Source organism: Convolutriloba macropyga, chromosome 2 (assembly GCF_964194025.1).
Source record: "Convolutriloba macropyga chromosome 2, txConMacr16.3, whole genome shotgun sequence".
NCBI lineage: Eukaryota > Metazoa > Xenacoelomorpha > Acoela > Convolutidae > Convolutriloba > Convolutriloba macropyga.
This window is the reverse complement of record NC_134469.1, coordinates 40,609,945-40,637,894: the sequence shown is the minus strand read 5'-3', so window position 1 is coordinate 40,637,894 and position 27,950 is coordinate 40,609,945. Positions and strand designations below refer to the sequence as shown.

Sequence of the window (27,950 nt, the reverse complement as noted above, 5' to 3'; positions counted from 1 at the left end):
AACCAGCATACTAGCATAATCAACACACTGCAAACGCAAAAGCAACATACTTCACATATGACAACATACTACATCGAAGTAGAGAAAAAGGTAGGCGGAGAAAACGAAAGATGATGTTTTGGGAGAGCGACGATAGCCTTAAAAAACGGAAATCGTGAATGGCGAGGTTAAGGGACAAAAAAGAAGCGGACGGTACGGTACGAAATCGAGAAACGAAAAAAATATGATGAATTGATTTTTTGTCGGGCCGGAGGTTGTGAAATTTTCATACCCTCTCTCTGTATTGAGTTTCACTCAATCAACGAACTTTAGATTGAAAAAAATCCAAATTTTTGACGAATTTGTCAAAATTTTATGCTTTTGTTCATTTTTTCAAAGTTTGGTCAATTTTTTTAGCAGGTTCTTGATTACGGAACTGTAAAATAGCAAACGACGGTTTTATGCATGAAATAACGGTTTATCAATATTAGGAATTGATTTTCTAATTTATCTGACTTGCCTCAAAATTGACCAAAAATTTTCCAAATTGAACATTTTAGCATTGTTCTCACAATTTTTCTCATTTCTGAGGTTCGACCAAAAATTTTTCAAAATCAATGTTTTTTCGTCACAAAAATTTTGATTCCGTGTTTGTTTGGATTCGTGTTGATTCCGTGTTGAAATCTTCAAAATTTTGAAGATTTCAGAGTTGAAAATCGCGAAATTCTTTATTTAAGGTTTCCGTGTTGAAAATCACGGAATTCTTAAGATTTCCGTGTTGAAAATCACAGAATTCTTAATTTAAGATTTCCATGTTGAAAATCACGGAATTTTTAATTTTTGATCTGATACCGTTAATGTATTTGATAACACAATATATTTGATTGGAAAGTTAGGAAAATTAGGGGTTGGAGTTTGCCGTTTAAATTGAAAACCATTATTTACTGCAAAAAATGTGTAAAAGTTCTGTCCTGTCTTACAGTTTTTTTGTTGATACGTAAGGCAATATTGTTGACATCCCATTTCTGTCGCAATTTTAGCCACTGTCCTTGTGTGGTCGTAGTCCACTTTTTGAAACACGTCAGTTCCCGCTTGAAGTCATAAGACCAACCATTCACCATGCAGTCCTTGAGTTCATCTTTTCATTGATCTATTTCATCAAAGTCGACAAGTGGTTTTTTTCTTCACGTTCAGCATCTTGACCTGTGTTTTTACATTTTTTGGGTCCTGCATTGGATTTGTTTTCTGACTGGATTTCTAATTCGTAGTCTATGCTATGCCTAGATTTTTGTTTAGTCATTGAATATACTTTGAATTGTATTTCCTGACCTCTCTGACCTCCCTGACCTTTCTTCAATTTTTTATTTGTTGTCAGCGTTCTTCTTGCAACTTGTGATGTCATGCTGACATTACATAAGTTTATTGTTCATTCATTCATGCGTACTATTGAAAAAATTACGTGCGTGAGATGATTATTCACAACTATTGGTGCACAATTTTTGTTTACCTTGGTGATTTTTTGGTTACTCGTCACTTATCTCACTCGAAAAATGACCTTTCTTCTCTTTGTATGACTTTTTCTCTTCAATACTATAATTCCACGTCAAAAAATTTTATCTTATTTTCTTTGCAGGTTCTCTGAAGGAAACTTTAGAGTTCTTAAGTTTTTGTCTTTTTTATTGAGTTTTTGAAACTTAATTTCTCTGGTGCTATCGCAGCTATTTACAGGCAATCTGATAGCTACGTTTTTGTAAAAAATGTACAATTAATTTGAATTACATATAACAATGGAATAAAAATTTTTTGGCCTTTTTGGCCTTTTAGCTTTTTTGGCTTTTTGGCTTTTTGCCATTAAACTAGGTCCCAAAGAGGGTTCTGTAATTTTTTGAGGGGACAAGAAGTCAGTTGTTTTGTTCAAGGTTTTATATACTGTTCTGTTTATGTGGTCATAGACAACGTTGAGTGAAACCTCATAACTTTCATTCAAAGCACAACTTTCATTCGATCTGTTTGTGTGATTCATTATCAGGGTCTAGAATGTGGGCTTATGTATGTGACGCATCACACACCTTCATCTGTCAAAAAGTCATTACGGATCAATTCTTCTCTCTCTCTGTCAGTGAGAACTTCACCCAATCCTTCTCATGCGGTGGGCTAATACCACTTGGCAAATACAAATACTCGATGCAGATTTAAATTCCAAATGGGAATTCCAAATGGGTTTTCCACCCAAAGATATCGCGCCATGTACAAAAATAGAGGCGGATTTTGAATTCACGCTTAAATTAATCAAGATGCCTATCGTTGGTATCAAAGGGGCCAGCACACAATTTAATGTAAACGAAGTAATTTGCCTAATTGATCGATTTCACCTAACACAATCTAAATCTATCTACATATACCTGTTGTGCTGATGTCAATTTAGCGATGCACTAATTACTTGATCTTATCTCCCACGCTGACCTTTAGATATTTCTTTTGCCTGTTGATACGTCAGCTAAACCATCTATGGTCATATCTGTTTTGTTCAGAGGATGCGTGCTTTTGGTTTTATTGATTTGAGCCCGGATTGTTGTTTCTAAATGAGAAGTTCTTTATTATTATACTGTTTGTAGAAACTTATTATCGCCTCTAGTTTTCGCTCTTCTGTCAAGTGTCTTGATAAGGTAAATTTCAAATTTTTAAGCGTTTCAAATGTCTGGTTATTTTGTTTGTTTTCATTACATTTATCATCCATGCGTTCCGACGCAGCTTTTAAAGGACTAATCGCTCAAATTTAACCACAGCAGGAACTTTACAGTTTTCCACAATTGTTTATATTCAATTTGTAGTGCTTCACTCACCAAAAAACGGAGTGCGCCTACTGCGTCGGTTCGATAGCTGAATCCGTGTAGTTTATAGATGGGTAGATTTTTTTTTGGCGTGCTAGAGGTGACGCTACTGATTTATTCTAAAGGTTGCGATTCGGGGTTAAGGCCAGTCGACAAGCCCGAGTCAACAAACAATTTAGCTTAAAATCACTTCTAAAAATCACGGTTTGCTCAGAGCTTACTCATGGTCATTAATTTCAAGAAAGTTTTCAAATCATACGAGTTCGTAAAATTTTTAGTCGCTACCCAAGGTTTTTTGCGGGTATCGAATATTTCACAAACTTTTGTTATCGCCATTTCACACATCTTATCTGTATCAACCCTTCAGTGCAAAACAAAAAGGATGTTCAATATCAAACCCGTCTTTTTAGGACACCACAAATAGGTTCTTTTTGCACTGGACCGAAAAGTTGAACAGTGATTGAGGCGTGAAAAGGAAATCAGTACGTCTCAGGACCTGCTATGCGTCGCTGCTTCCTTTTCAGGGCAAAAAGATTTTGAAGACATCGCACTATACTGGCATAGCACGCCAATTCTTGCTCCATTCGAGGAAACACTCAACTCTGATTACTCCTGTTGGCATCCATGTTTACTTAATGTGCTAACTGTTAAATCTTCAGAGAAATACAAAAACAAGAAGGGGATGTTTTTAACCGCTCTAACAGATCTGCTTCTCAAATGAAAGACAGATCTACTTTTCTTAAGTTTAAATAATTAAAGTTTTTACTGCACAAAATCGGGAAAGCATATCTGAGAAGTCTTTTTTAGACAATGACAAAAATCAGACATCGTTGAGTGAGAAATTTGCTCTACCAACGTCTAATCTGAGTCAATTGGAACATCGCTGACGGCACTGTCTGCAACCACCAAAAAATCCATCAACTCTAAAAAAAATTATTTTCAAGAATTATGTATTTTGAATTGAAGCATGCAAGTAGAGATCATAATTGAAGTGCATCGATTCCCGCTAATTCTGGGCAGGAAAAAACGGGAAAGTTTTCATTCTTGATAGTTCCCGTTAAATTTGCAAAATTCTTAGTAGGAATTTTCCAATTTTCAATTAAAATTGGGAATAACTCAGCAATATTTTTCAAATTCCCGATGGGAAGTTATCAGGTTAGTCAGGAAATAACTAATTCTATCTAATTCCCGCTATGTTTTGACAAATTCCCCGGGGAATTGAATAGGAAAATTACGAACATTTTTTGTCAGAGTATTTCCTGGCCGGAATTCCTGGTAACTGTCAGGAAGTTTCCATTAGTTACCAAAATGTTCAATTCCCGGTGGGAACCCCGATTACTTTCCTGTTGGGAAATTAGGGAAATTTAACGGAAAATTTACTGGGAATTTGGTATTTCTACCAGCAATGTATGCACTGGGTAGTCCTTTGGGATCACAATACTGGCAGCTATAGAAAAATCAAAACACTATTATTCTTGCTCCATTCGAGGAAACACTCAACTCTGATTACTCCTGTTGGCATCCATGTTTTCCTAATGTGCTAACTGTTAAGTCTTTAGAGAAATACAAGAACAAGAAGGGGATGTTTTTAACCGCTCTAACAGATCTGCTTCTCAAATGAAAGACAGATCTACTTTTCTTAAGTTTGAATAATTAAAGTTTTTACTGCACAAAATCGGGAAAGCATATCTGAGAAGTCTTTTTTAGACAATGACGAAAATCAGACATCGTTGAGTGAGAAATTTGCTCTACCAACGTCTAATCTGAGTCAATTGGAACATCGCTGACGGCACTGTCTGCAACCACCAAAAAATCCATCAACTCTAAAAAAATTATTTTCAAGAATTATGTATTTTGAATTGAAGCATGCAAGTAGAGATCATAATTGAAGTGCATCGATTCCCGCTAATTCTGGGCAGGAAAAAACGGGAAAGTTTGCATTCTTGATAGTTCCCGTTAAATTTGCAAAATTCTTAGTAGGAATTTTCCAATTTTCAATTAAAATTGGGAATAACTCAGCAATATTTTTCAAATTCCCGATGGGAAGTTATCAGGTTAGTCAGGAAAGAACTAATTCTATCTAATTCCCGCTATGTTTTGACAAATTCCCCGGGGAATTGAATAGGAAAATTACGAACATTTTTTGTCAGAGTATTTCCTGGCCGGAATTCCTGGTAACTGTCAGGAAGTTTCCATTAGTTACCAAAAAGTTCAATTCCCGGTGGGAACCCCGATTACTTTCCTGTTGGGAAATTAGGGAAATTTAACGGAAAATTTACTGGGAATTTGGTATTTCTACCAGCAATGTATGCACTGGGTAGTCCTTTGGGATCACAATACTGGCAGCTATAGAAAAATCAAAACACTATTATTCTTGCTCCATTCGAGGAAACACTCAACTCTGATTACTCCTGTTGGCATCCATGTTTTCCTAATGTGCTAACTGTTAAATCTTCAGAGAAATACAAGAACAAGAAGGGGATGTTTTTAACTGCTCTAACAGATCTGCTTCTCAAATGAAAGACAGATCTACTTTTCTTAAGTTTAAATAATTAAAGTTTTTACTGCACAAAATCGGGAAAGCATATCTGAGAAGTCTTTTTTAGACAATGACGAAAATCAGACATCGTTGAGTGAGAAATTTGCTCTACCAACGTCTAATCTGAGTCAATTGGAACATCGCTGACGGCACTGTCTGCAACCACCAAAAAATCCATCAACTCTAAAAAAAATTATTTTCAAGAATTATGTATTTTGAATTGAAGCATGCAAGTAGAGATCATAATTGAAGTGCATCGATTCCCGCTAATTCTGGGCAGGAAAAAACGGGAAAGTTTTCATTCTTGATAGTTCCCGTTAAATTTGCAAAATTCTTAGTAGGAATTTTCCAATTTTCAATTAAAATTGGGAATAACTCAGCAATATTTTTCAAATTCCCGATGGGAAGTTATCAGGTTAGTCAGGAAATAACTAATTCTATCTAATTCCCGCTATGTTTTGACAAATTCCCCGGGGAATTGAATAGGAAAATTACGAACATTTTTTGTCAGAGTATTTCCTGGCCGGAATTCCTGGTAACTGTCAGGAAGTTTCCATTAGTTACCAAAATGTTCAATTCCCGGTGGGAACCCCGATTACTTTCCTGTTGGGAAATTAGGGAAATTTAACGGAAAATTTACTGGGAATTTGGTATTTCTACCAGCAATGTATGCACTGGGTAGTCCTTTGGGATCACAATACTGGCAGCTATAGAAAAATCAAAACATAGTAAATTTTGTTTCTAAACTGCACAAATTATTCGACGGATCTTTTTTTTTCATATCATACTTTCTCAAATGAAATTGATAATTGAATTAAAAGCTTGAGTGCTTGTTCCAAATTTGTGGAGAACAAAGTTGATATTTTAAAAAAATTGTCGCTTAGAACTCTTTCAGTTCACTTTCAGATTATTTTTTGATAGATTTTTACTTTTATGTCGAGGCATCATTGTGGAAGGGAACATCTTTCTATATAACTGTGCTATCCGCAAACTGGTTTAAATGTCTCTCCCGAACCGTCGCTGCCTATACTTAACAGCATACTGCAATTTATAATGACACTTATCCCAAAGCATATTACAGATCGTCACCGAAACTAGAAAGCTTGGAGGTGTAGAACAAACAAAAAAAACTATGACCACAAAAAATCTTGGAAAAAAATCAAAATACAGCACTCATTTTCCTTTATATATCACAAAAACGAGATTCGACAAAATGTTTCTAAAAATGACGTCGAGTTTTGTCAGGAGTCATTTCACTGCTGCCATAAAATTTTTAAACGTTTTCACAATGTTCAGTTCAAGTTTTTTATTGTAAAATGCTTTAATTCGTCAAGCAATTTTTAAATATTTGATCTTGTTGTTTTTTTTTTAAATCGGAAATGCAATGATCTGCCGCCTGCTCAAAAAAGTGCAATTTTATGGCACTACTGTGTTTTTGAGCTTTACTGTTCTTTTAATAAAATGATTGAGCTATTGTTGGTGACTTTTCGAAATAAGTTTCGGAACGCACACACTCACTCACTCACTCACTCACACACACACACAAACACACTCACTCACACACACACACACACACACACACACACACACACACACACACACACACACACACACACACACACGCGCACTCACGCACACGAACGCGGACACAAACACAAAAATTACAAACTTTCTTTTGAGACAAGATCATGTTTCATTTTTGAATCTTTTGCGCTAGCCCCACCCCCCGATAAATTAAGAACCCATATTTGTATATGATTAAACACTATGTATGCATTTGAATCATTATATGCCAATAAGGGTGAATAGACATTTAGAAAATATTAACAGTGAGGAAGCTTGAAATTAATTCGTTCATAGTAATAAAGCACTGTACATATTTTAAGCATCACCCAAAAACTTTCAATAGTTCCTATTGCATTTATTGGTGTTACTGGTTTTGCACAGGGCTCTACTGTTTTAATATTTCAAAAAAGGGTGCCAAACATTAAATTTTTGGGGGTGCTTAAATTTGGGCTATATATGGGGGGGGGGGGGGGGGGGGATTGGGACCTAATTTGGCAACATGAGATCATAAAAATGATATAGATAATTAAGAGACAATTCGACAATTCCCTAGACTGACTCAATTATGTGTCACTTTATTGAGTTCGCTATGAACGATTGTGAAATGTTGCACGCTTTTTGTTTGCGTTCAAATAAAGACGATTCGATATCTCATATCAGAGCATTAAAATTATAGAGACATGAATAAATAAATAGAAAGTTTCTTAGCTCACTATAGCCTGACAAAACTCTCGTGTTTCATTTTATGGATTTCGCTGGAAGCAGTTCTCAAATTGTTCCAGCTTTTTGTATGTGTGTTAATAGCTCAATAGTGTATGTTTAGATCGAGCGACCTTGCTAACATACAATTGACGCTACATTTGACATCAGAATAAGATTGGAAAGATGAGTGGTGACAGTCAGAACGAAAATGGAACTGATTTCAGTAGAGGATCTGCAAACACAAACAACCTCAACCGGTAAACATGACTTTGCACCTAGCACAATGCTTTATTCACTCTCCTCACCCGGTAGGTAAATAAAAGCAAATTGGACAACAAAGTAAACAGACATCATTTGGCCATTTTGCTTTGCGGTTACATTGCTGTGCATTATCCTTCACCTCAAGGAGACTTTGGTAAACTGTTGTTGTGTTATTTTGACTTCTCTTATCAAAATGAGTCCCAAGAAGAATTACCAGAGCATGTAAGTCTTTTTGTTTTTCCGGAAAATCGTCAAGAACTGCGTAGGGTTCGAGATGTAATTCAGAATTTTGAAGTAACTGTAGCAGAGTCACATAATCTTGATTGAAATACAAATTTGGCAGTGCAGAGAGCTGTCATTTTTAGATTCGCTTGTGTTTCAAGGTGTTTGGAACATAATCAGCGAAGCAAAACTATCTTTCATTCTTATTCAAGTTACTTTATCAGATATTTTAAGGTTCCTGTAACATTCTTGCTCTCTAATTGTTCCGACCCCCACTTTAGTGGGGAGGGAGGAACTATATACTCAACTGGGTTTTTGGCCGACCGATATTGGCCGACCGATATATTCATCGTAGAGAATTGTGAGTGATATCATTAAAAAGCCCGTCCAGCGTAGAATACGGAATTAAAAGTTTTTATTGATTTTCGTGTTTTACAGGGAGGTATCGAGGTTTAAATTTTTGTGAACATTCGACTGTTTTTGTTCACATTTTCAGTAATTTTCGCTAAAATTTGGCACAATTTCGCTAATATAATTCAAAATCAGTTAAAATTTTCAACGGCAGAGTGTTGTTGTTACCGTTAAAGATAGAAAACCGTTGCTGAATTGTTTGATTGAAGTTTTTTTTGCTAAAATTTTTGATAAAATTTTCAAAAATCAAACTTATTTAATCAAAAAATATAACAAAATATGCTTTTTTGGTCCGTTTTGTTAAAGTTTGCCAGACTTAGTGATCTAGAAACCTTAACACAGACTCCTTAATTTCAAAAAGAGCGCTAGTTGCAATTAGGCGCCGTATGAAAGTCTTCCGGAATTAAAACTTTGCCGTTTTTTTACAGATTCAACTCGATAATTATACAAAATGCATCTTTTTTTTTCAATATTTGAAGAATTCCACTCAACAATTGGTCTAATTCGCAAATAACTTGGACACTTGCCCGGGTTGCTGGGCGCGCATCAAAATCAGGGAGATGTTTGATAATATCATAGACTCTTGGAATCAGAGACTTTTTGGTTTTTTTTGATGCTGCCTTTTCAAAATATTTTGCTTTTGTTTTCTTAACGTTAAATACTGACAATATTTTTTATTCACGGCTCCGTCAATGACAGCTCCATTTCATGTTAATTTGAGGCCAAATGTAGATACTGTTTGTTTTCAGAGAACCAAACGGTTTTTATGGCTTTGAGGAAGAGTTTTAGTAAAATTTAACTGAATTCTTGTATTTTGCCTTCAATTTTTATTTTTTGGCAGTCTGATTTTTAAGTTTAACCACTCGAAGATCTAAATCTCTTCCTCAAGAGGTACAAGTGAACCTTTTCTATTCATTCGGTTGCTACCTAATGTCTGTTATATTATTGAACGTATTTGTTTTAAGGAAATTTCTGTGATTTTTTTGATTTTGTCATTTTTTTTATATTACGTTAGTCAACATTTTGCTTATTCCCAGTAAGTACAGGTCAATCTTTCATCCTTATAGAATAAAAGCTAAATTTGTTTCCGATTGTTTTAACAGAAGGTCTTCTTGCTTTTGTTACTAAGAGTTTTCATACAAAATTTTTTGATTTTTGTGCATAATTGCCCAATTTTGCCGTTCTTTTTGTTTCTTTTGAAAAATTTCACATTATTTAACAATCTATATGAAAACAGCTTGACAACATTTGAAACTGAACATTTTTTTTGACAAAATCAGGGAGAAGATTGATAATATCATGGACTCTTAGAATCAGAGACTTTTTGGTTTATAATTTGATGCTACCTTTTTTCAAAATATTTTGCTTTTGTTTTTTTGAATGTTAAATACTGAAAATATTTTTTATTCAAGGCTCCATCAATGACAGCTCCAATTGACGCAAATTTGAGGCCAAATGTAGATACAACTTGTTTTCAGAGAACCAAAGGTTTTTATGGCTTTGAGGAAGAGTTTAGTAAAATTCAACTGAATTTTTGTCTTTTGCCTTCAATTGTTATTCATTTGGCTGTCTGATTTTTAAGTTTAATCACTCGAAGATCTAATTCTCTTCCTCAAGAAGTGCAAGAGAGCCTTTTCTATTCATTCGGTTGTTACCTAATGTCTCTTATATTATTGAATGTATTTGTTTTAGGGAAATTTCTGTAATTTTTTATCATTGTCATTTATGTAATTTTTTTTGTCATTTTTTATATTACTTTAGTCAACATTTTGCTTTTTCTTAGTAAGCACAAGTCAATCTTTCCTCCATATAGAATAAAAACTAATTTCGTGTCCGATTGTTTTAACAGAAGATCTTCTTGCTTTTGTTACTACGAGTTTTCATACAAAATTTTCTGATTTTTGTGCATAATTGCCAATATTTCTGTTGTTTTTGTTTCTTTTGTAAAATGTCAAATTACTAAACAGTCTAACTGAAAAAAGTTTGACAACATTTGAAACTGAACATTATTTTTGTTTTCATAACTTATGGTCTGAAGGGCTGCGCCACCGTTCTCTTCCAGAAATTGTTTTTTATTTTTGCGCTTTTATTGTTGTTAATTTTTGTTGTCATATGCCAAATTTTATGTAATTAAAGGTCTCAGTGGCCAACTCTAGATAAACAAGTTAACTTAAATAACTGGTATTGGTAAATAACTAATGGCTGTTTTGACTTTCGACATTAATTTTTAAAAAAAAAGAGTAATAGTATTCTTCAACTTATCTTTTTTTGTTCTGGTTTGCGTTTTGTTTTCGTATTTTACAATGTTTTATCATTTTCGTAAATTAGCCTCTTTATTTAGAGCTCTTTTGAATGTTTTTTTGAATCAAACAAAATAATTTTTGTGTGTTTTAAACTTTTTAGGGCTTTAAAAATGATGTCTTCAGGGCTTAGACAATTTGTTTCAGAAGAATTTTGTGAAGTTTAGATACTTTTCAGTTTTTGTGGTTCTTTTTGTTGTCATTTTGTGATAGTCTGTTTACAAAAAAGATGTTATGATGATCAAAGGAGACGCAAATGAAGATGTTATATTCTCGCGGCTAATATCTTATGGTTAATCGCGGTTAATTTTAATGGCTTCAAAACTGTGGTTTCGTAAAGTTGTTTGTGAAACTTATTAGTTCAGATTGTATTTAATGTTATTTTATAGTCTTATGATTTAGTGTCGTTAAAAACAGTCGAAATTATTTTTCCAAGTAGTTGCAAGACAAACTGCCTACTCTTTTAGTCGAAAGCTTTTGTTGGCTATAAATTTTGAAAATATTTGTTTTTTAAAAAAAGAAATAGATTTCCAATTTTATTTCTGTTGAGTTGTAGCTGAGCATCTCTATATACAATTCACATCATTTATCTTTTGAAATGTAGTTTGCTATCCATAACGGTTTTATTTTCCTCAAATGGTCTTTCTTCTTGGAACTACCAGTTTTCATAAAACCAATTTTCTTGAGTTTTGCAAATTTGCCCCCTTTTTGTAGATTTTTGTTTTCTTTTCACAGTATCACAAAAATGGGAGTTAGTTGACTTACAAATGTTGTCACCTGCAAAAAGTGCAAACGAAGATTTTTATTGCTTTTAGTGATCATCTTAATATAAATTGGTCGGTGGGACATCGTTTTCGCGCATAATTTTTCGTGGAAATTTTAAGTTTTTGCCTGTATTTGTCGTTCTTTTGGTAAAAGTATGACATATCCTGGATAATGAAAGTCCTCAGTCGCTCTATATTGAGGTATAAAAGACTCTCTCAATGATTTCATTTGATGCGTAATGTTTCTAATCAGTTCGAATTTAATTTTTTTTAAAAAAAGCAATGTTTTAACAAACTTTTGCCACTGTTGCCAAGTTGCATTGAGAAAAAGTCCCATATTTTGTTCCAAAAACTACCGGTTAATCTTCTTAGTATAATTTTTATCTGATGCCATTTTGATTTGGTTTTAAGTGGTTTTCAAAAAATGGACAAGGAGTTTTGGTCGTAATTAATATTTGTAACAATTTGATTTTTATTGCCGTCCTTTCTGGGAGTCATATTATGGTTGCCACAGGTCTCATAGGCCCTCTAGAGTAGATTGTTTTGTTTATTTAGTAGTTTGCTGAACGATATGTTGATATGTTATTTTTTTTATCTCTTCCTCATTTGGTAGACAATTAAGTGAAAAATGTAGATGAGCGGGTCGGAACTTAATGTGCGAACGCACATTACCCAGCCTCCTTGTTTTTGATTCAAACTTCAATAAGTTGCTTGTTCAATCAAGTAATGGCAACACAAGGAACTTCCGCAGGAATGGTCAACTTATTTCTTTCAATTTTATCCAAATTGCAGTTTAAGCGTACGACCACGTGTCAAATTCTTAATCTGCCTTTTATGCAAGGGTAATTGGATGCAGGAGATGACAAATTCTGACAAATACTGGAGTTGCCAAAACCGTTGCCGTTTTTTTCTGTATAAAAACAATTTTTTTCTAGAGCAGTTTTTCATCCCTTGGTGCTAAATTAAGTTTCTTTCAATTTCAAAGCTCTAAAGAATGGCCTTTGATTTATCAAAGTTTCCAAAACGGCATTACTAAAAAATAAAATACACGAGAATAGTGATATATTATTTTTATTCCTCAAATTTAAAATATAATATCTTCTTTCATTTTTAGTATCTTTTACTCTATGGCACTCTGAGATCTATTTCAGAACAGTTGTTGACAGCTGCTGCAATTTATTATCGCCTCAAGCTAATTTTTACAGGAAAATATCTTCAATGTGCAGTTTTGTCTAAAAGTTATAATTGAGTCTTTTTCAACAAATAATTTTTGCAGAGGAAGCTGAATTAGATAAAAATGAGTTCTCCAAAACTGCTGCTTTTTTTTTCTGTTTGCGATGATTGCTTTGTTATCGATTAACTCAGTTGTCTCGGATCTAACGGCAAGTCAATGTCAGTACTGGGCAATTCTAATTGTAAGTCTAATATCAGTACTGATTCAGAGCTATGATCATATTACTTTTTACCATTGTCAGCCTTGTGAATGTCTTGAACTTTCAAGTCTAAATTCAAGTCATGGCCAATACCTGGCAAGTCTAAGTCCCTGTCAGGCCTTGGTAGTCAGGAAAATGTCCTAAAACGTAAGAACTAGCCAAAAAACGTCAAAAATAGCAGGAAAAACGGCGAAAACAGCCCAAAATACGTCAAACCTTAGCCAAGAAAAATCAAAAATAGCCAGGAAGATTTCAAAACTAGCTGCAAAGACGTCAGTAAAAAATAGCCAAAAAAACCGGCAAAAATAACCGAGAATATGTCAAAAAAGTCTGAAAACGTCCAAAAATAGCCGAGAAACCGTCAAAAACAGCCGGGAAATTGTCCAAAACGCCAACAGGAACTCCAAAAATGCTACAACTAAAACGGTTACTTTGTCTGCACAATTAATACAAACTCAAGTTAAAAACGCTTTTATAACACTGAGTTGGCCGCAAGCGAACAGATAATACAAAAACAGCGACAAACGTCTTTTTCTAATCTAAAGACATAGAGAATAGAGTCATCGTATTCAAATTATAAAGGCATCATCAGAAATGATTTTTGCTTTCATTTTTAACCCAGAACAAGACTGATTGAGTTTTCTTATGGCAAGTAATGAATGAATTGAAATTTTGTGTCAAAAGGAAAAAAATCAACGGGAGAAGAAAATGACCAAGAAAATGTAATATCGAAAACATACAAAAGAATTGTTTTCAACAACTTAAATATAAAACATTTAAGTGTACTCGCGTATTGGCTTTAGTTTTCTGTAACAAACCGAGATTTTACAAACGAAATTTACCGAGAAACTTCCTTTGTACCATATCAATTCTTTGGCGAGAAAATTAAGGTCTTTGGAATTAAAGCATGCGGAATCGCGATTTTTTCTGCGCTAACTACATATTGCAGCAATTTTTAATGCGTTGTATGGTTACAAGCAGGAATAAAGGAATTGCTGTGCCGCGCTCACAATCATGCGAGCCTTCTTCTTAGCCAGTTACCATAAATGTTTTAAATCCATGAATCTCACTGTGCACTTGAATGATGTTTTTAAATTCTCTTATTAGTACCAAAATTCATTTTTTATGGCGGTCTAATCTAAAACCATACGGTTTCAATCTAATCTAGGACCCTTTCTGTTTGTGCCCCCCCCCCTAAGTTTAGAGATTTAGTGGGTACCTATTATTTGAACTCCCAATTGCACATGCTATTTCATCACAAAATGATGTACTGCGTAATGGCAAGCGTTTGATAATTGGGGGTGCATAACGTACTTGGGGGGCATAAATGGGAAAGATCAGTAATTTGATAGCAATTTGATTTTTTTCATCTTTTTCATCTATCGATTTTAAGAAAAAAAGAGAAAAAAGACGGCTTCATGACATTTGCATCGATTATCTGTCGCACTAGTGGCTTTTCAGGGCGAGTATCCGGAAGATGTCGATGAAGATGGTGAGACGTCCAGAGATAGAAGCAGATGTAGAGATTGGCAGTCAGTTAAACAGAACCCTGGGAACCTTCCACTTGACTATGTTGGGCGTGGGGAGCACTCTAGGGGCGGGCATCTATGTGATAGCGGGAATGGTTGCCCACAGGGACGCTGGTCCAGCTACTATTCTCTCATTTCTCTTCGCAGCTTTAGCTTCTCTCTTAGCAGGTTTATTCAAATTTCTCTAATCTACGTCCCTTTGTTCAATTTCTCCATCTAATTTAGTTTTGGCCTGATGCTCCCAGTGGGCACTCAAGTCGTCTGTTTAATCAGAGCCCACCTTGGTTTTGACTGTCTGGTAGACACTGATGTGCTCAACCTAACAGCCCTAGTTCAATCGCAACGTCAAAAGTGAAATTAATCGCATACTTGACCTGAGATTTGACCTAGGGAGTCTGATCAAAGCTGGCTAGGGCCGCACACCTAAGCAGACTCCTTAATAATTTCTCAACCAACTCCCTTACGGATCACACACATTGTTCAATCACTTTGCTCTCACATATTAGTATGGAAAGTATATTAATATTTTATAGAGTCGTAAAATCTGCGTTTATATCAATAATACCTTTTTCATTTAAAAATGAGGGTAACGATGCTTTCCAGTTTTGCTTACCTGAGTAATCTTAGTGTGATGATATACCAAGACTGGCAACATACTAAGCTCTGAAATGTACTGTACCAAAAATTAGTAAACTAGTGATAGACTCAAAGTCATCCAATTTGGTGACACATGATCAATTAGTTTTGTTGTATCTTTTACACTATGCAATTCAAGTGGGTTTTACTGATCTCTTTTTAGCGAGGCCTTAATTAATAGCTTGACGTTGCACGTAAGATGTGTTAAGAATTAATGGTCTCTGTGAAAACGAGAAGTTTAAAACGTGATTGAACTACATCAAAGCAAATGCACACTAAATAAAGTTCAGGTTAATTTATCTAAAAAAACACCTTAACTTACCTGAAACGTTCAGGTAGTTTTGCCTTACCTGAACTTACCTTAACTTACCTCAACTTTACCTGAAAATTACCTGAAAAATTAAGGGGGCACCACTGATGAACCTATCATATGTCTCATGTGTTGACGAATCGAATAGTCTTTGAGCGTAATGAGTGTCGTATATGCTTCAGTCTAAGTCTGTTTCAGATTAAGTTCATGCGCAGCTGTGTCCTGTCATCACAAAATACGCTGGATCATTTCAGGTTTCTTCTATGCTGAGTTTGGCTCCCGGGTCCCCAAGTCCGGATCAGCCTACACCTACATCTACACAAGCATTGGGGAACTGAGTGGGTTTGTGCTGGGGTGGACTATGATCATGCAATATGTCATTGGTAAGAGACATATTACAAATTATGTCTATCGCTGAAATAACCCACATTCATGGTCACATTGCTATAATTATGTATTCGGACTCGTAATCAATCTTTTCAGTATTTCTACATTTAATTCAATCTCCTGAGTGGCGTTAAATATCCAATGTGCATTCTTGATTAAGTTTTATCTTTTCGGGTTATATATTTTATCAGATTGAAATTTTAGTTCCGCAAATAACACTTGAACAGATCTGAATTGCGTCATGTATTGAGAAAGGCACCTCAAACTAATTCTTTTCCGAAACAGTAGACTCAGCCATATCAGTTATTCCCTGAAAAGATACTGCTCATAATCCTTCTCTGATATACACAGACTTCTCTTGTTTAATTTTCTCTACATTTGGAAGATGGAGAAAATTTTTCATCATCAATATCCTTAAATCACAAATCAAGATCTTAGATGTCAAGAAAGTTCATAAGATCTTATCGAAAGAAAGATATTCAAGTAAGAATTTTTTGACATCTACGATCTTGTCGAGTTCTTAGCACGGTGTTCCAAGAATTTTTGCCTATTAAGATCTAGTCAAGATAATTCAAGTTGGCAAAAATTGCCAAGATCTCGCAAGCCATGCCAACGTGCATCAAGTTCCATTTCTATGAGTAGCAACATCTTGCGCGGTTTCTCCAGGATCAAAGAAGTCATGGCGTGTGATCAAAATCGGGATAAATCCCATGGATGTTGTATTTAGGAAGTGCAAGTACAGCCAAGGCCATGAGTCAGTACTTTGACAAGGCCATATTGGGAGGCAGCTTGGAGACATTCCTGAGGGAGACGATGCCCATAAACAATAGACTCCTAGCACCCTACCCCGATCTGCTCTCCTTCACTGTCATCCTCATACTAACAGGTTAGAACACAAATTAATCCACAGATGTACAAGATATCATGTACGCTTTTTGCGCTCATGCAATTTTCCTTTAAACGGAGAGCTACCGCTTTTCTGGTTATAAGTCTGTAGGCATCTTTCCTATATAGTTAACAAGTGTACAAGTCTAAAAGTTTTCTATCTTTTCTGCTGACTAAATTTCTTTTCTGCTGATATTCAAATTTGCAACTAAAGAAAAAGGGGCGATTAAGCAGTTCAGGTGTTAGAGAACAACGTTGCTTTATTAAGGCAACATCGAAATATGTGACCTTTTCCGATGTAATTAAGATAGTTCACATTTATAGATGTTCGGTCGATGTTTACTCCTACTCCACCGACAACAGCTTTTAACCAGTATTTTATGGTTATCAGAATGGCACAATGTTCTGACTTTATTCCATGTTTATTTTACTGTTTCCAATTTTTAAAAGAAAAAGTGGGAGCACTTTACGCTGGCGCCAGTTTTATTTGGTGAGACAATGTTATACGTATTTAACGCTTTTCAGACTAACCTATATTACATCATTTTAACACTCTTGCCCTCAATATTTCATGACAGTTTTCTAGAATTTTTCTCTTTAAGAAAAAAATAGAGATATAATCGAAATTAGTCAAAACATTTTGGGCCAATTTGCCTTGATTTCGGCATTTTTAGCGATTTTGAGTATTTTCAATAGTTTTCATTATTTGGAATACATCTCAGATCAAAGCGTTTTATTTCATTTGGATCATTTTTATTTGTTGGTTTTTTTCGCGCAAGTGTATTGAGAGAAAACCGTGATTATAATAAGGTAGTTTTATTGTACGCACTATTTTGAAATTTTAAGGCATCTGAGACCAAAATGGGTGGTATTCTTTAATGCTCTAAGAACTAGGAAAAGAATTAGTACAACTGAATTAGCCTGGAACTGAACTTTCAACCACTCCAGTAAGGGAAAATTTAAGTGATTATAAGGGAAGTGATTATAATAAGGTACTTTTATTGTACGCACTATTTTGAAAATTTAAGGCATCTTAGACCAAAAAGGGTGGAATTCTTTAATGCTCTAAGAACTAGGAAATGAATTAGTACAACTGAAGTAGCCTGGAACTGAACTTTCAACCACTCCAGTAAGGGAAAATTTAAGTAATTTTAAGTAAGGATACCTTATTATAAGTATCTTCAAATAATTTTTTTCATTTTTGGAAAAAGTTTTTTTTTAGTTTTCAGTATGTTTTCATCCGAGTCAGTTCAAATTACATTCGTTCCTCTCGTCTTCTGCATATTAACATAAACCAAACTGAGCTGGTCATGTGGATGAGTGTATTTGTCTCACAAATCATTTGCGATGAATTATCCTGCTCAAAATTCAAAAATCCAGACAAGAAAATTTTTCGAGTAAATTCAATTACACCGTTCCTTGAAAAAACGCAAACTAATATATAAAAAATTATACAAATAATTTCAGATGCCTATCTCTTAAAATTTCTGTTTCTTTTTTAAAAAAATTATTTTTAGGTAAAACCTAATGTGCTACAAGTCTACAAGTTTTCTATCTTTTCTGCTGACTAAATTTCTTTTCTGCTGATATTCAAATTTGCAACTAAAGAAAAAGGGGCGATTAAGCAGTTCAGGTGTTAGAGAACAACGTTGCTTTATTAAGGCAACATCGAAATATGTGACCTTTTCCGATGTAATTAAGATAGTTCACATTTATAGATGTTCGGCCGATGTTTACTCATACTCCACCGACAACAGCTTTTAACCAGTATTTTATGGTTATCAGAATGGCACAATGTTCTGACCTTATTCCATGTTTATTTTACTGTTTCCAATTTTTAAAAGAAAAAGTGGGAGCACTTTACGCTGGCGCCAGTTTTATTTGGTGAGACAATGTTATACGTATTTAACGCTTTTCAGACTAACCTATATTACATCATTTTAACACTCTTGCCCTCAATATTTCATGACAGTTTTCTAGAATTTTTCTCTTTATGAAAAAAATAGAGATATAATCGAAATTAGTCAAAACATTTTGGGCCAATTTGCCTTGATTTCGGCATTTTTAGCGATTTTGAGTATTTTCAATAGTTTTCATTATTTGGAATACATCTCAGATCAAAGCGTTTTTTTTCATTTGGATCATTTTTAGTTGTTGGTTTTTTTTGCGCAAGTGTATTGAGAGAAAACCGTGATTATACTAAGGTAGTTTTATTGTACGCACTATTTTGAAATTTTAAGGCATCTGAGACCAAAATGGGTGGTATTCTTTAATGCTCTAAGAACTAGGAAAAGAATTAGTACAACTGAATTAGCCTGGAACTGAACTTTCAACCACTCCAGTAAGGGAAAATTTAAGTGACTATAAGGGAAGTGATTATAATAAGGTACTTTTATTGTACGCACTATTTTGAAAATTTAAGGCATCTTAGACCAAAAAGGGTGGTATTCTCTAATGCTCTATGAACTAGGAAATGAATTAGTACAACTGAATTAGCCTGGAACTGAACTTTCAACCACTCCAGTAAGGGAAAATTTAAGTAATTTTAAGTAAGGATACCTTATTATAAGTATCTTCAAATAATTTTTTTTTTCATTTTTGGAAAATGATTTTTTTTTAGTTTTCAGTATGTTTTCATCCGAGTCAGTTCAAATTACATTCGTTCCTCTCGTCTTCTGCATATTAACATAAACCAAACTGAGCTGGTTATGTGGATGAGTGTATTTGTCTCACAAATCATTTGCGATGAAATATCCTGCTCAAAATTCAAAAATCCAGACAAGAAAATTTTTCGAGTAAGTTCAATTACACCGTTCCTTGAAAAAACGCAAACTAATATATAAAAAATTATACAAATAATTTCAGATGCCTATCTCTTAAAATTTCTGTTTCTTTTTTAAAAAAAATTATTTTTAGGTAAAACCTAATTTGCTACACTTCTGCTGTGTTGCTATTTTTCTTTCCCAAGTTTATTTCAATTGATTGAATTTCATTAAACTTTGAATTCTCAAAAATATTTCCAAAAAATTTTAATGGATGAACTTTTTAGTATATTTTGCTGACAAACAATTCGTTTATTTTTGTCATCTAGATCAATTTCGAGACATTTGCAAAATTATTTTTTTTCTTTTTCCAGGTTTGTTGTTCCATAAACTAATTTTTTTTATCTATTACAGCTTCGACTGTTACTTATGAAGCAGCAAAAGCGTGAATTCATCATTTCAACACTTGAACCCAACTGAACAATTTTTTTCTTAGTTTGTTCCCTGTACTCACTGATTGCAATACTTACAGCTCAAATAAATTGGCAAATTGTATAGTTGAGCAGCCTGTTTTTTTGGTTTTCGCAAGAAGAAGTAAATATTTTCATTCAATAACTAACAGCCAACAATCTAACCGTTATTTTATTCTACTCTGACGTCCAATCGTTTCCTGAAAATTTCTTACGTGAAAATTTTTTGTTTTTTCGTTTTGCTTAGAATTGTTTTTATTAACAACTTTTTTTCAAATTAAGATGTTGTTAGTCCCGCTTGTATGAAGCAAATAACATAAGCTTGAAAAAATGGTTTCAAAATTAAAAATTGTTGAACGCATTTGTCTTAGTTTGCCAGAAAAAAAAATCTGCTTAGCACTCGTTAGAACTTTTTAATTTGATAATTAAATCAAGTTATATATTTGTTTTTGGTGTCGATCTTGCATAAATTTAAGGCTTAAGTTACATATTAAAAAAGTTCTTCGTTTTTTAAAAGCCGTTTTGCACTTGTTTTTGAATAAAAATGTCTTTTACACGCCTATGCCATCTCTTTCTCTCCTTTTAAAAAAGTAAATAAGTGTTCTAAGACACTCGTTTCAATTGTTTTTGGAACCTAAATAGCGTTGGAACCACACACAAATTAAAATCAGAAATGAATAAATACAGTATTGAAGCTATTGCTGCTATAGGAATCAAGTTTCGCCTCTTTTTTCTTTAATTTGTTATAAGCATTTTGTTACAAACATATCACTTCAGGCTCACTTAGAACCTTAATTTGGTTCTTCTTCAATGTATTACTGAACAACTTGCGAACATGAAGCCAAATTTAGTCTTAGCCGGCGAGTTTTTTTTCAGACGCTTGATTTAAGTTTTGATCACACGTGACTGACATCACTCTCAAAAAAGAGTGCGCTCAGTCTCAAAATGATTTTTGATTACTGAGATACAAGACTTTTTAACCCTTTTTGTATTCAAGATCTTTGTCAACTATTCTATAAACTCGCATGCAGAACTCCTTATGTTATATAATAATCATGTTGTAAATATTGTACCATCTCCACGTGGAGACATTGTTGAATGCTAATATACACACTTGTTGTGACAGGATAGATAACGCTGCAAATGACTCACCACTTAGAATAAGTGCAGACGAAAAACAGCGAGCATAAAAAGCAGCTGCGATCGTGGACAAAATTTAAGCGTTAACACGCTCATCTCTTTATTTCTCAGCTTCAATCTAAAGACCCAAGGCCGCATAATAAATAGTGAATTATAGGAATAATCTTCCTTGATACTTTATGCAACCCTCTGTGCCCAGTTACAAATATTTGAGAGTTTTGACTTTGGGATCTGCCTCTTCACACGGGATGCGGTCTATCATTGGTCCTCGTTGTTCGATCTGCTTACATTCGTTTTCCCAATCAACTTTTCATCGCTCTTTAGGTTGTTCTCTTTGACGTTCTTCACCTTTGGTCTCGCCTTCGAATGCGTCTTCGTATGTAGTCATAGTTGCGTAAAAGAGGTCCGCTCGAGAGGTTTTCAAATTGAGGAGACTGTCTACCTCCAAGTTGTCACGGGCCTTGATGGCCATTTTTAGAGTGCCAACCCAGTTATTCGGTTCAGTTGGTGAATATGCACCTATTTCCCAAAATACTGAGACTGTTTGGAAATGATAACTGCGCCATGTTATCCCACAAGGTTGAGGGGCAGTATTTGGTTCAGTATGGAGCAAGTGTTATTCTATTCGGAACGAAATGTTCTCGAGTTTTAGTATTTTGCTCCAAATGGAGTATGTTTTCTGTGATAGCGGATAGCTCTATCTTCTATCTGATTTCAAAGAAACCCTCACACCAAAATTGAACAGTGCTCTGATCATGATCTCGCTCATGTACTTTTTGGTTACCGTCACTCGCCCAAGAAACACGATCTTCGACAGGTTTCAACTCTTCAAAGCAATGCAACAAAGTTATTAATCTCTAGAGCTATTCTATAGCAGAATCCGGAAACTCGGTTTGCATTGTAGATTCAAGGATCTCGAAAAAGAGCTATTCAAATATCCACAGATCAAATATGCAAATGGAGCTGTTTTCAAAAATGCGCTCTCCACAACATGTGCTGAACTACGCGGTCAATAAGGAACGAGGACGAGCGAATAAGCAAGAGATCCTCAAAGCCAACTCCAATTGGAACACAGTGTCATATGTCCGCCCATTAAAACCACCTACAAGCACCTCATCAACAAGTTTACAAAAATGCGTACCATGCAGAAAGTACGGAAATCCTTTCACCATGGCACACCTGCAAATTTGCCCTGCCAACCTCAATTCCTCAACAGCAACAATATAACAACCCACAAACAAGAAGTGTAGTGCACATAAAGACCGATAATCCACAGGACGTCTCAACAGAAGAAAGCATGCACGCAGAAGCAGCCCTATTCATAAAGGAGCTTCATGAGGACTGGGCAAACATAGATTTGATCCGTCCTGCAATTTTCCACGCGTAGAAAAATGACAACATCAATAGAAACACAGAAAGAGAATTCTGGGAGTAAACAACATCAAATTCCCCAAAGCTCCAATGGCTGGCTGATACAGGCTCCCCCAGATCGTTTATCAACTCAGATAAAGCAAACGAGCTAGCAAAGGTAGTCAGCAACGCGTCAATAAAGCCATAAAGAGAAAGTATAAAATATCGATGTTTCACCAACAATAACATCGTAGTTACAGGAATTCTTTAAAAGGTCATCAAGTCGGGTACGTGGTGTGCAAAACAATGACAGATACTAATTGTACACAACAAGACAAACAACATCATTGGATTCGACCTGTTATCGAAGCGCGGAATAACCCGCAACGCCCACAAACAACTGGGTTAGAATACTTATAATGTATTAATTATTCAGACGAAGAAAAACATATCAAAAAGGATAAACCAAAAATACCCACATTTATGTAAACGTCTAAGAAGATCAAAAAACCACAATTGAAAGTTCAACTTTAAGACAGAATATACGCCATTACAACATAAAGGACGCCGAGGCCCACTCAACCTTCTTGAAAAAGTTGAAAATGAATTGAAAAAATAATAGAAGACGGTCAAATAATTAAACTCGACGAATGCCCTGACAATCTATTCATAAGTTCATTTGTAAATACTATGAAAAAAAGACAACAGCGTCAAGATAGCATTAGACTCGAAAACACTAAATGACGCAATACACAAAAACAAATGTTAGATTCAGAGCATAGATCACCTAATATACTCAGTAGCTGTTCATATCTCCGAAAGGAAAAAACTTGCCAGGCCAAAATTATTTCTCTTAAAAAGATCTAAAATACGCTTATAGTCAACTCCCGTAGAATGAAAATATCCAAGAACATTGCAACTTTAATATACTGAACGGCCAAGCAACAGGCACTTATCGATTTGTAAATCGATTCTACGGACTAACCGACATGCGGGCAACTTTCCAAAAAACAATAGAGAAGACGTTGCAAACATAACAATAAAATTTGCCTGCCTAGATGGATTCCTTATAATAACAAAAAGCAACTTACAAGAAAATGAATTTGAGTTGTACTATTTTCTAACTCAATTTAATGAAGAAAACTTAGGAAGAAACCTACAAAAATGTGAATTCGCTAAAGAACAAATTACGTTTTTGGGATTCAAATTCACTCCATTTGGAGTTACCCCTATAAAACAAAAAAGCGAGGCGATAATAAATCACTATACCCCAAAAACACTCAAACAATTCCGTTCATTCATGGTTTGTATACATCATCTACTAAAGTTCGTCCCGAACTTAGCAAGAATATCAGAACCCTTAAGACCACTATTATCCAAAACAAATCACAAAACAGAATAAAGGGGAACAACAAACGTACAGTCGAATTTATTCAAATATAGGTACAAATCCGCAAAATGATGGAAAACAAACACTTTGATACATAGAAAGAAACTAAAGTGCTATGCAATGCAAGTGAAAAAAGGTTAGGCGCATGACTAGAAGAAAAATTCGGAAACAAGTGGGAATCAGTAGCCTACGCAAGCAGATTTCTAAACATTTCAGAATCACGCTACAGCACGAATGAATTAGAACTACTCGTGTTAGCATGGTCCCATGAACACCTTAAGTACTATCATAATGGGTTGCAATTCGTTCTCCAAACGGACCACCAAGCATTATTATCTTCATTGGAAAAAAACAGAGGAAACAAAACATATCAAAGTAAATTAAGTCGTTGGGTGGAGCGCCTACTCCCATTCCTCTTCTCAGTAGAGCACATACCCGTTGAAAATATGGGATTCGCCGGCTATCTAAGCCTCAATCCATCAGGCCCGGCACCGGAACCATCAGAGGAAGACAAAAACTTTGCAATAAACACTATAAATGGATTAGAAATTGCTCTATTGATGACAACTTTTTTCTTCTATGTTCCTTAAGGAACAATTTTTTTTGTCGTCTTCTGTGACATAATGTTTGCAAATAGTGTTGCACAAAGCAATGGAAGCTACTTGCTAGGCATTCTGCAAGCTGTTTTACTTTTTTGGCATCAAAAAGAACTCTTAACAGCATCTACAAAGATTGAAATCCAACAAACTTTAAGCATTAATTTCAACGGTTATTTCCCCTTTTCAAGTCAATTTTTTTTAAAAAATTGATTGTTTCTTTACAGCCTCGTGTTGCATCAAAATTTATGCAGAATAAAAAGTTTGCTGCTTTGTTCCTCTCATTTCCTTGATATAATGTCCTGTGTTTACACGAATGTTGGAAGATTCTGTGTCGTGCACTTTATTATTAGAGCTGCTACAGAAGAATGGATAGTTTATCCGGCATAGACCAAATAGTAAACTGCGTAATATACCATCACTACCAGTAAACGCTAAACAAAAATATTGTGCTTAAGTTGAAAAAGTATTTGTATTAAGACTTTGTGCAGTTCTAAAAATTACATTTGACTAAGTTTGTGACTGGATTATATCGACTAGAAATCAGACTGAAAAACCCGTTCTTGCACGTACATGACCCAATTTTAATTGATAATCTCTTGATCTTCTTTCAACTGAGAGCGGCTTTGTGAAGTTTTTTCCCAAGTTCAAAAGAAAAGAAGCAGATTACTTCGGGTGAATCAACTGTAGAACCTGTAAGACCACTACAAAATCGCACAAAGCAGCGGCTTTTAAAAAAGTTGGAAGCAGACTATGGGCCTTGTAAAGTCATTATTTGATGCTTGACGTTTAAATCTCTATTGTATCGGTGAAGTTTCAGTAATTAAGGATTGAGATAATTAAGAGTTAGATCTATTGTACATCTCGGCTAATAAAAAATTAGGAATCACCTCATTCTGAGCGTTATCTTGTTATTCACCCCCATAGTCCATGATTTCGAAACTCTTCTCAGCAATGTGGGATTGAACAAAATTGGTGTACAACAAAGAAAATCAAGTTCAGCAGCGTCTTTTTCTCAGCAGATTTTTTAGTTCTTCTGGTCACATCGAACAAGATCAGAGATTCTAATAATCCGAAAGTTTTGTAATGTTTTCAATACAACATTGCAAGTCAGAAAACTTTGACTGGTGAACATAACTCCGCATGCAAGAGTCAACGACTATTCTTGCCATTGTTAGCAGCTCAGCCTGATTCAACTGGCATTTTTAAGCGTTTATATATTCATATTAACTTTCTCTAAATTAAAACTTTCAGCCCTAAAATTTTAAATTGAGACTCTTAGCACAAACAGGTTTGATGCAAGAATCTTTGCCTTCGATTTATTATATCTTTTTATAAATTTAGACTGGCTTACATAAAGGGATCCCAAAGTGTGCGGGATCTGTAATAGACCGGCCTAATTTGATAGCACAGAATCAAGCGAGCCTTCTTGTTGTAACTCTGCTCTTAACTCCCCTTGTTACGTACCGAATAAATTTTGCTGGAATAATCAAATTTATCAAATTGCATAACAACAGTTCAATTTGCGGTACGATCGTATTCTTTACAAGACAACTTAGCCGCACATTAACCCTCAAAACCGATTTTTTGAGCCATTGTATACACACAATTGGGGTTTCAAATGATGAGCATATAAACCCACACTATCAGGTATTATAAAAGACAGATTGTCCCCTCTCAATTGCGGTTTTTCAGCAATCGTAAACTGTAATTTAGTTTGAACGTTTATTGTCTCTTGGTTTTTGTTTTTAGATCTCTGCCTTTAGTTTCAGATTGAACTGTTTCAGTGTTATTGTGGTGGGGTGTGAAAGAATCGACTCTGGTGACGAATGTGCTGACCATTCTCAATATCTGTGTCATCACTTTCATCGCTAGTTTCGGACTATATGCAGTGAGTGACCACCACTATTACTCAATGCATCTGATTTGTTTGTTTCAATTAACAAAAAAGCTTTCCGAATCGCGGGTCGGTGAGCCGTGTTTGTTCCCATGTTATGCAACGAGGGAAGGAACTCTCTATGCTATCATTTTTTTTATTCTGTCATTTTTTGTCCTAAATGATTATCGGAGAAAGGTATATGTGGTTTGTAAATCCTTACAGTAAGCAGTTTTCAGCTAGGAGGATTTTTGAATTGAATTTTACCTGTGAAGATGTGATCTGAGTCTTTCTAAACAAACGATTAGGTTTCCTCTAAGAAATAAGGCAAAAATTGAACAATGATAATTTCTGAATTAAATCAAAACCGATTATCATTTTGTATTTCATGACTAATCAATGGCTGTGTCTGGTTATATTTTGAAGTTTCCCTCCTTTTTGGAATCCAAGAATCGGATTGTAATTGGCCCTCTTGTTTTCAAGGATAATAAGAAAAGCAAAAAACTAGAAAAACTTGTGGTACAATAGTACATTTTTAGTTTGAGTTCATTAATTTGGTGTAACCAATTTAGTTCAATTTCTGTTTAACTTAATTTAGTTCAATTTCCCTATTTTAATTTGTTCATTTATTCAGTTTAATTTTGAAGATCAAATCCTATGATTTCATACTTGTTAATTTGTTTATATCCTATGCGTGATCTTTTGTCTGTACACCTTGTCTCGTGATTGTAAGTTGCCGCAATTTAGTAATGTTATCTTGTGAACAAATTGTGAAGCAGTTTTGTTAATCTTGCCTAATTTCATTCTTCTCAATTTCGTAATTCAAAATAGTTGACTCTCTCTCTTAACTAGATTTCAATTCGCCAAATTCTAAATTCAGACGCATCTAAAATTTGGTATCTTTCGCTAAGCGAAATACCCGATAACTAGTCGAACGTGATTTCGCTCCGCCAAATCAGCCTAAGCCTTGTAACTCAAATAGTCAATATTTGAATAACAAAATAAAGCCTGAATTCGCTCCGCCAATTCACTCTTAAATTGGCCGAAGTAAAGAACGCTAATTGGCGCTACGAAACAATTCAAATCTACAGACTGCAAATCTTCATGACATGGCGCAGTCAGCTCGAGAATCGAGAAAAACACCGCTGTCGATAGAGCCATTTTGGGAACGACCAACCTCAGACCCACCAATCAGATGGGAGAAATGGAGAATTCAATTAAAACTAGCGATTCTCGCTCGCGAGAACATAACTATAGACACATTGCTTCAACCCAAACCATCGACAGTTCGCCTGCCAGTGGAACCGAAGTACGAATTGCCGATTGACGACACAACCGAGGAAGCAGAAAGAGAACGTAGAGTAAGAAACAACCAGCTGAAGCTACAATGGGAACTGAAGTGTCAAAAAATAACCGAAGCGGGAATACTATGTGGGGAGCGTCCTTGGAATTTGTGTGATCAGAAATGCGTGTCTCTGTTGTACCTAAGTATTGGTACTGAAGGAAGACGACTATTAACACAAAAATTCCCGCACGACAACATTTACGATTTGACTACCCTAAAACTCTGGGAAATGATGGAGATTGCCTTTCTCCGCCCAAGAAACATCA

The 27,950-nt window shown here is 34.9% G+C and overlaps 1 protein-coding gene across 4 annotated transcripts in view; it reads left to right on the top strand.

The window, feature by feature from the left end:
• LOC142335274 (high affinity cationic amino acid transporter 1-like) overlaps positions 1-27,950 on the top strand; it is an 81,825-nt gene that overhangs the window by 10,153 nt on the left and 43,722 nt on the right. For 2 of the 4 annotated variants that reach the window (XM_075383703.1, XM_075383702.1), the window contains exons 2-6: positions 7,739-7,874; positions 14,470-14,705; positions 15,738-15,866; positions 16,598-16,756; positions 26,251-26,354. In XM_075383703.1, coding sequence (XP_075239818.1) covers positions 7,801-7,874; positions 14,470-14,705; positions 15,738-15,866; positions 16,598-16,756; positions 26,251-26,354 — 702 coding nt within the window. In that variant the 5' untranslated portion in view covers positions 7,739-7,800. Of the gene's footprint in view, positions 1-2,316; positions 2,646-7,738; positions 7,875-7,975; positions 8,101-14,469; positions 14,706-15,737; positions 15,867-16,597; positions 16,757-26,250; positions 26,355-27,950 lie in introns of those variants that run through there. The other 2 variants (XM_075383701.1, XM_075383704.1) reach the window with 2 other exon arrangements.